The 9745-nt window shown below is 42.6% G+C and overlaps 1 protein-coding gene across 7 annotated transcripts in view; it reads left to right on the forward strand.

Annotated features, from left to right (window-relative positions):
• Positions 1-9745, forward strand: part of GAS7 (growth arrest specific 7) — a 160143-nt gene that overhangs the window by 99927 nt on the left and 50471 nt on the right. For 4 of the 7 annotated variants that reach the window (XM_063352123.1, XM_063352125.1, XM_063352124.1 and 1 more), the window contains exon 14: positions 613-9066. The exons of 1 other annotated variant lie outside the window; for it this stretch is intronic. In XM_063352123.1, the coding sequence (XP_063208193.1) occupies positions 613-726 (114 nt within the window). In that variant the 3' untranslated portion in view covers positions 727-9066. Of the gene's footprint in view, positions 1-612; positions 9067-9745 lie in introns of those variants that run through there. 2 more of the 7 variants (XM_063352128.1, XM_063352130.1) reach the window with 1 other exon arrangement.

Raw genomic sequence — 9745 nt, forward strand, 5'->3', positions numbered from 1 at the left:
AGTCTAGGCAGTCAGTTTGTTAGCTTGCAGCAGTACTGTCTGCCACCCTACAGTCCTGCTCCTCCAAGACCCTCTGATCCTGGTCACATTTCATGCTGCTGGATCGCAGCTTTTTGCTGGGGGAGACACAATGAATTTAATTACATTTAGTCAGCGTGAGCCATTATTAGCTCTCCCAGCATCATGCACTACTCCTTGAGGTCATCTGTTCTTGCAAGGAAGATGGTAAATGGTTTCACTGTTGGGGGAGGGAGTATATATTATGTGCTTATCAAAAAACTGGCTAATTTTCAAATATTAAAATACAGGGAATATCTGCCAACCTCTCAGTACATGGTTGTATTTGGCGTAGGGTACAGATTGCAGGACAGGAGTCAGAGACTGAGTGGCCAATGCCTGGCCTAGGAAGTTGTCTCTGCCGCTCCTCTGCTTCCTGCTACAAGGCTCACATTCAGATCTGGCTGTTGCCCACCGAGACTTGCGTACGTGCAGTTCTCACTCGTCTGCAAATGCAACACAGGCATGCGCGTAGCTGCTCTACGCTTGAGAGCAACGACCGTCTCTGCTTGAAATGCACCCTTGACATTTTGATTCTTGTTTTGTTTGTTTTAGACAGTAGAGCTCGTGGATCAGTTGCTTCGGAAAGTGGATCCTGCCAAAGACAGGGAACTGTGGGTAAAAGAACACAAAACTGGAGATATCCGACCTGTGGACATGGAAATATAGACTGTTCTGTAGTTGTATGTGATGAGTCCACTGAAGTAACCAGGCTAATGTTTGTTTTTTAAGGGTCAGAAGCGCATAGGGAAAAGGTTGTTCCACTACCAGACACCTTGTAATTTATGCCTGTGTGGGCTATCTCTGTTACATTTAGTCATTAAAATGGTCCTCATTGTGCTAAGCCTTAAGCAGACATTCCAGGGTGAAGAAACCAGATGTGTGCTTCCCAGCAGAGGTTCCCAATTGCACGCAGCTTCCAGAAGAAATTTGCTTTCTGGTGAAGAGAGAGAGTTCTGTTCTTCAGTGACCTTGTGCTACATCCCTTGCATGACTATCTTTATACAGTATGTTAGAACAACTGTGCAGTGCGCCTCTGGCCAGCGAGTAGATAAATGTTTGAACATGACGCAGGAGGCAGGGAAGTCCTGATCATGAATCCCAGGTCTGTCACTGACTGCTTTCATGGCCATAGGCAAGTTGATTAACTTTTCTGGCTCCCCCATCTCTAAACCCGCATGTCTCGCAGCAATGTTGTGCAAATAGATTTATTTCATATAACACCATTTCCCACCACGGCAGTGAAGTGATGGCCCTTCTCCCAAAATCTGTGGAGAAGACTCCTGTTCTTCCTGTTTTATACTCCCTCTCAGGGACACATAAACCCGTTATCATCATGATTTCTGTTCTGGACCAATCAATGAGGTTGAAAGCGCTGCCATCACCGTTATTTATCAGGAAAGACTTTGTTGTGCTATACCTACCTCATTTGCTGTCTGAATGCCCTCAATGACAGAAAGAGGTTATATACCAAGGAATAAATGAGATGTTCAAAACCTTTCCTGATTATGCAAGGTGTTTTCTCACAGAATCGCCTTAAAGACAGTCCTCTAACATTTTATTTGGGATCCAGGTTAAAATTGCCCTTTCTTTGGTTCCTTCAGGTGAATATCACAGCCTTTAGGTATCTTCAATTACCAAGTTTGTCCAGATAAATTGTAAATTCTATCTTTTTAGAGCCTGATTTTCAAAGGTGCCACGAATCTGTGATACTAAATTGCATTAAAAGTAAATGCAGCTGCTCAGCACTTCTGCACTATCAGATTCTCAACCCTCGGTTTTTCCTTTGTTACCCTTACTGCAAACAACCAAAAATTCAACCCTACTTTTGGCACATAGTGTTATGTAGTTTGTAGACTGGTTGTGAAAAGGTATTGATTCTCCTGCTGTTATTTCTGATGGATTATTCAGCATTGCTGATAATATATTTTTCAGCATTTCATACAATGCCAAGATTCTTAAGATTTTTGCTTTAGATCCAGCAGAAACCCTGATTCTCACCACTGTGGCCTTTACTCGGTGTTCACTGGGTTGTCATCTACAGTTTCCCAAACCATGCTATTTCATTTGATCCACAGTTATGTTCCACTTTATCTTATTGTTACCCTCCTTTTTTCCCCAGCACCAAAATTGCATCCTTCTTTTGTTCTACTGCTGTTCCAGGGGTTTGTTCACTAGCCTCAAACTGCTGTGATTAGATCACTTAGAATCAATATTCCCCTTTACAGAAACAAACTGAGACACAGTGAAGTCTCATCTGCAACACATTTTTAATATTGTTGCAGTGATTATTTTTCTGGTTTGCTATTTCAACCTGAATTCCGTAGCATTTTCCTATCGTTCCCTTTCCTCAACCAACTCTTTACCAGCGTAGATGTGTTCCTGTCTTGCAAATGCCTCCACAACCCACTTCTCTGCCATGTCATTAACCTTTATAAACCTTTGCATGTTGGCAGATGCAATGCCGTGATGGCTGCGTGCTCAGGATCCCTGTTCCTGGTGTGACACCTCCTGTACTGCACTTCCATTACACACTTCTGCATTTGCAGCTGCTCTTTTATCCTTGGTGTTGGAAGCAGCCAGCACACCGTTACGTGAGTCTCTCCTAAGTTCCTGCAAAGGCTATTGCAACACAAATGAAACATGATTTTCCTAAGCATCCTGTAGTCCTTGAGCTCAGAATACGTACGCTTCCCCAGAGTCCTGCTGCTCAAGCGGGGAGGTTTCGTGGTGATCTCTCTCTTTCAGTCTTCCTATTGGTTCACTCTCTAGCCTATTAATTTTTTTTGGCATACCAATATATACTTTTCCTATCTCTACCATGCACTTTGGAGGACAGGCACTTTTTCTCTTCTTTTTTTTTTTTTTTTTTTTTTTTTTTAACCACAGGTGCAGGGTGAGCTTTCAAAACTTCAGTGGCCAAAAATAACTGGGGTGCTTCAGAGCTGCATCTCAGGTCAACCCTGTATTCTAAGCTGTGTATAAACTAAAACGAGCAATCTTGACCACAACTCACCACATTTGATTGCAAAATGAAGCTACTTGTGCACTTTATACCGTATTCTCCGTAATAAATATCTGAAGTAATCCGTTATCAATTACACTTTATTTTTCCTCTTTCTTTAAAGATGTTTGTTATTTTATCTATTTTAGACTGGAAATACTGTCCATTAGCACAGGTTTCTTCGAGGACTGAAATGTATTTTTGTTTCTCTACTAAGGTGTATTTAAGCCGCTCTCAGTTCTTGGTTATATTTTCTGGTAATTTTTTTTACCCTTTTGTTTTACTTACAGACAGTTTTCCTACTTCTAGTTTTTGGTCCATCTGAAATATTGCAGGAATGTGTGAGCTGCACAGAATGATAATTCTCTTGATGGAGTCTGTATCTCTTTTTCACTTCCATAACCTGAGGAGAGCTGTACCTGGCTGTTGATCTTTACCAGGCCCAGCAAACTCTCGCACGGTGCTGCTCTGCAATGGGCGAGATGCTTCCTCTGCAACAGGAGTTTCATCTGTAATCAGTGGAAGTGTCAGGGAAGTTTTGCTGTTGCTTTAGACAGTTTCCAGCTTATTTCCTGCAAAAGGTGATATTCTCCTGTGATACGACACTGCAGACGGTGGGATTGGTGCTACCTGGCTCATTCACTCTCTGGCTGATGGATCCTGGACAGGGTGGAGCCTTCCAAGTCGGGCAGTGCTGAAGCCCAAGTGCTTCTGAACAGACAGCATCATCAAAGAAGGTAGTGGCATGTTTGAAGGGAAGCACAGACACCTGCCCTCGTGTTTGTTCCTAACAAGGTAAATTCAGGAGTTCCAGCATTGCTCTGTTCATCTTCCATTGAGTTGCAAAAACGCAGTTGAACCCAGTCTTTCCTCATGCAGTAGCTCATCCTGAACAACTTCTTCTCTGGAGCAAGATCAAGCTTCATGTTATGTTAAAGTAGCTAGCGTGTGAAAAGCATGATGCTGCTGCAATGGAACTCATTAACAGGAATAGCAAAGTCCCTTGCCTCCATAGGTACTGAGCTCAAGGGTCATCGTTTCGTCTGGCTGGTGGGCGACGAAACACTTCATGCAAGCTTTTACTATTTTAGTCTTTTTTTTTTTGCTGAGTGACAGGGCCGTCTTACATCTTCGTACGGCTCTGTGGTCACAGAGCGTAAGGTGAGCTTTTGATTAGTAGTGTTTGCTTTCCTCTGAAGATGTACAATTTGTGGGAATTTGCCTCTAGTTCTCTCTGGTAGCTCCTCTTGCCCGTGTCTTTCTTGAAGCAGCCTGTGTTTCAGGAGTCCTGCCACTCCCACAGAGCTCCCTCTTTGTTTAAGCAATGCTGTCACATACTTGTCTCGTGCTGTCAAGCCTCTGCCTCTCTGGCAATCTCTGCTTCAGCCAGAGCCTTTTGGCCCTTGTCTGAGCTCAAGGGCTTAGTGAATCCTACGGCTTTAAATCCATTGGGTGTCCTGACTCCAGTGCCAGAGCTGGTGAAGCGCTTACCAGCTGTAACCTCAGCTGCCGTACAGAATAAGAACATTTTATTCATCATCCACACCAACCCGCCAATGTCTTCAAAGCCATCTTCTGGCACAGTTTATTCAATAGAGTCCTTGCTGGAAATCTTCCTCTAAGGTATTCTTTCACCTTCTGACAGAACTCATTGTGGATCCAGTGCTGTTGGCTGGTTCCTGTTGGAGTTAATGAGCTGAAAGCGGTGATTCCTTTACCATGTAGGCCAAGAGCACTTTCTCCCATCGCTGGCAAGATTCCAGTTGCTTTCATGGAGGAACATCCCAAAAGGCCTAGTTCTCCAATATCCAGTCTGCTTCAGGTTCACTCACATCTGTAACTCATGTTTGTTCATCACTTCTGTGTGTTGACATCTTTTGAAGGACTTCACCTGTTCCCTTATAGGAACATTATTTCATTATGTGATGACACTGAAATCTTTAGAGATAGCTTTAATTTTTTTTTTAACGTTAAAATATCATAACAACAGTGAAAGTCATATGGAAATACCTGGTATGTTTCTGGAGTACTTTTCCGCCTCTGCAGCCCTGCCTGAGCTGCTCTGGGGTAGCTGTGCTCCCCTAGTAAACACTGAAATCATTCTTCCTTTTATGCGTAACAGGCGGCATGCAAATTCGTGCTCTCGTTCTCTTCATCCGATTCTGCATCTGCGCAGTTTCATGTTGCAGAATTTTGCTGCTTTTTGCCCCATGCTGCAATGTCAGCGTGTGTAGCTGTCCTGTGACAGTGAACTACACTCAGATCATCTCTTTTTGGGTTTTTTTTCTAACAGGAATTTTCTGTAGAGCTTTCACAGAAAACTTTTACATGCTCAATAGCCGTCATAATTTCTCAGACCTTCTGAGAACCTCTTTAAATTTGTCCCTGTTTTCAATGTCATTATTTAAATATTTGCTGCAAGTTAGACTATGTAGAAATGCACGCTCTTCACCTGCTCTTTGGAAGTGCTTGGCATTCAGAGATTTCTTGGAACACAGCAGGGAGCATGTAGGTGATAAGAGACTTTGAAAATCAGGCTAACAAATAGAAATGCACAAGCCTCTTTTTTCCTTAGTCATTGAGTGTATGTATAAGGTAAACATTAAGAAATGAGAACCTCAAGTACTAATTGTATAAGCCCTAGCTGCTATACGTGCAGTTCTCAGGAGTGACCCTGTGTCAGGCTGTGGTAGGAGCGCAGCTCTGGAGTGTGGGCCTACAGCTCACCTGCTGATGCAGGTGTAAAAACCCAAATACAAAACTAAGAGAAAAAGCAGCTCTGCCCATCTCTTTCTTCAGTCACACACGGGGACAAAAAGAGCACTGCTTACCCAGGTGGTTCCTTCACTATCAAGCACCTTAAGAAATCCAGACCAGCACCTTGAAGGTCCCCCTGGAATGAGCAGATGTGACTTCTTGGTGTGATCCATTGATGGATTGTTTCCTTCTGAATTGAAAACATATTTGCTATTTCATGGTAGCTAGTGTGCTCCTTTGCACTGGTGCAGCCGGCTGCGTCTGTGCCCAGAGGTGGCAGTCAGAGTCTGGTGTCCTGGAGGCCGTCCTGGTCACCCTTACCTTTCCGCTTTGTGAGAACTGGGTCTTCAAAAGACAGAGTCAAAAAGGCGGTTTTCAAAACAGTGACCTTTCCTGATCATAGACCTTTCTGGAAAGTCTGTAGGCTTTTTGCTACCCATCATGTGTTGAAATAGGAGAACGAAGTCCCAGAGGTTAACGAAGCGTTGCTGTGAATGGTTCTTGTTGTGTGGGCATTCCTCCCGTACTCATACAGCGGTAGGGAGCGGCTGGCGGGTGTCCTTCCTTGCACAGCAGAGGTGTCTGACACTTTACCAGAGGAGCCTGCTGGTTACATTTAACTTAACCAGCTGGGCAGTCACAGGCAGATTCAAATTAAGAACAGACACATAGGGCAGGAAAATATTTAGCTGCCCAGTGGCATTTGAGCTTCTGGATGTGAGGCGCTGGTCTCCCTCAGACCCTGACAGGCGCATCACTCTCTGAATTCTGCTTAGCACATGAAAATCAGTGATGAAACGTTCCCTTGTATCTACTGCTTGAAACAGGGCTCTCCAGCTAACACCCGGTTATGCCACTATGTGTCAGTGCCACAGTGGTGACTGCAGAACGGTTGTTGGCCTTGGGCAGCGCTGTGGTGTCCTGCGCCCTAGCACTGGACTGTAAGTCAGGCAGAGACGCGTCAAGCCTGGCGTGCAGGTGTCCTCCAGGAGCTCGGAGCACACGGTCTTTCTGTTGCATAATGATGATGAAGTCTTTCCTGTCTTTTCTTGAAAAGCACTATTGTATAAAGAATATTCATTATTTTGTCCTATAATAGGTCTTATTCATATAAATGTGCATCTTTCAATTCCTGTTTTCCCTCTTCATTGTTACTGTAGCCGACCTTCCATTACTGAGATATACCAGATTGCATGATCATTTCTTTAATTTTGAATTTTCATAGAGCATCTCTGTTGCTTTAATGTGCTGACCAAACTTCATGCTTTTGGATATTTTCTGAGAGTGGTAAATGAAAGCTTTTTGGAGGGGTTATTTTGGATTTTGTTTTGGATTTTTCTTATCAGCCACGGGGTTTGGAAGTGCAATGTCTCCTTTTTGTGCTAGTCACAGTTTATTTTTTCTTCCTGGGCATTTTTTCTGAAGGGACCAACACATAGCACAATTTGACTTAAATTTCTTATCCCACGCATTCCTCAAGGCAAAAACCTTTTGTGCCTAATGATGCATCTGATTCTAAGAATTGTACCTGGACAAAATCTTTCATAGACCAATAAAAAATAAGTCTTAGGTTAACCGCATAATAATTACATTAAAAATACATTAATTTGAAACACTCAAATTTAATTCCCTCAACTTACATTAAGTTGAACTATTTCAGGTGCATTGTAAGAGATAAACTCAGTGGATATTCAGAACGAAAGCTTTTCAGCTGCTGTATGCACATTCAGTGAGCGGACAAGACCATAATTTTGAATATAAGCAGTCTTTCAGGGCTACTGATGTAACGAGTAACTGAAATGGCTTGTATCACAACCCTACTAAAATTCTGCTAGTAGTTCCCCTTGAAGTGCCTCTTTAAATGGTATCTGCTACAAGCGTGTGAAACACACAGATTCACCCTACAAATTTCCAGAGCTCAGGAGCAGGCAGCGCACACAGATCTGTGCGGGATTTTCAACCCTCCTTCCTTGCTCCGCACCGTGCACTCTTTTAGAGCATCCACGTTCCCAGTAGACCTGCCTTTGTCTCGTTGAGCATTTACTGTCCAGCACAGCCATCCTAAATTCTCAATACTGAAATGGAGTAGGAAATACTAGACTGAAGAGCAACTGCACTGAAGGAGCGTTGCTAACCTAATCTTCTGACGCGTCCTTGGGTATAGGCGTCTCAGTAGAATAAGCAGGGAATTCTGCATAAAAATAGTTTCGTAAGTGGCATTTGGGGCCTAAGCAGGCCTTTATTGTGTAAAATAAAAAAACCAATCTTGACTCTTTTTTAAAGCAGTTGCTGAGAAGTAATTTTCTGGTACTGGAAGTCTAAAGCTGAATAGTGATTTTGGGGATCTCACATCTGCATGACGTGACAATCTTAGTCATTTGAATTTGGGAACGCTTGACCCAAAATCCCTTATTCCCCTGGAGTTTTTTGATGTGGTGGCTGCGATTTTCAGAATAGCCTAAGGACTTTGGATGTCCATTTACCACTCCCTCACTTCAGCAGGTCAAAAATGCTCTTTAGGAACAGCAGCCTCTATCCACTATGAAAAAAGCAGGTACTAGTGTTGGACAAATATTTTCTTCTCCTCCTTAGATGGTTTCCTTTCTTTTGGCAGCCCAAGACAGTGTGAAAAATCCACTAAACAGTTTTGCAGACATTCTAACAGCAGGGATTCAAAGGCGAGCCAGATCACCAGTCATACACTAAAGCAGAGTTTTCTACTAAAATAAAGTTGCTTATTTGGTCTTTTTTGTGTAACTTTTGCTAAATACTTCTAAATTTCTAGGAAAGTCGACTTTTGTCAGTACTAATGACTTATTTTTAAAGATGTTTAGCCAATATTTTATAACTTTCCATAAATTTTGGCTGAATAGACCCCGTAAATAGCTTACGTATCATTCAGCCTCTGTCTGGGTAACTTGTAAATCTCAGATCATTGTGCAAATTATAGGGTGGCTTTTGTTCCATAAGGATACATGAAGGACTCACTGATCTTAAGAAGTTGAATGCAGAAAAGATTGAGGGGGCAGATCTTCAGCTTGGGTAAACTGGCAGAGTTCGGTGGAAGCTACTTTATGTCAGCTGTGGATCTTGTCCTTTAGTGTTGAAGGCATTTCCTATACATAATTCTTCTGTCTTACTGTAAAACAATTTCATATGGTTAAACTGTATTTTCCTATATTGTTCTGCAAATTTATATGCACCACAGTGCTCATCTCATCTCCTGTAAAATAAACTGTAGAGACACACATTGAGCATGGAATTGTCTTTACCAAGTTGCTTTTTTCTTCTACCAAAGCCACATGCCTTTTGAATGTAATATCATCAAAGAACACTCGGAGTGCCATATGCGCATGTACTGCTTAATTGACACCAGCTTAACGTAGCTTGAATTTGCAATCAAGTTACTCGGGTGTGATCTACTGGTACTTGTCCTTTTCAGATCTTTGCATCGTATTCAGATGAGTACAGTCCCTAAAGTTTCATGTTTAGTAGGAAATCGATTTAAGAAACACCTGTAGTTAAGTGGGTTTGTTCCTTAAACAATCAGGTAAGCTGACGGTGATCAGTCTGGAAGCAGCTGCCGTGGGCATGCTTTAAATGATCTGGAAGTCTTCTATGCCCAGTCAGTCCCCTACCTGCAAGTTCCATGTGCATCTTGAAGCTTAGTTGAAGAGAAAACACTGTTGTAAAATGTTGTTGTTAATAAATTGTTCTACTTTGAATCTTTGAGTTAACATGCACGCTGGCAGGTTTTCTGACAAAGTCAAAATCAGCCTTGCTACAATCCTGTCTAATCCAACAACTGTCTTCAAAAGTGACCGGCACGGGATACTGCTATGGAAGCAGAGCTCAGAGCAAGCAGATGTTGCAGTTCTGCAGAACACAAACCCACCTTCCCAGCAATTTGTGACTCATGGACCTTTG

The sequence above is a fragment of the Chroicocephalus ridibundus genome, chromosome 14, assembly GCF_963924245.1.
Source record: "Chroicocephalus ridibundus chromosome 14, bChrRid1.1, whole genome shotgun sequence".
Taxonomy (NCBI): Eukaryota; Metazoa; Chordata; class Aves; order Charadriiformes; family Laridae; genus Chroicocephalus; species Chroicocephalus ridibundus.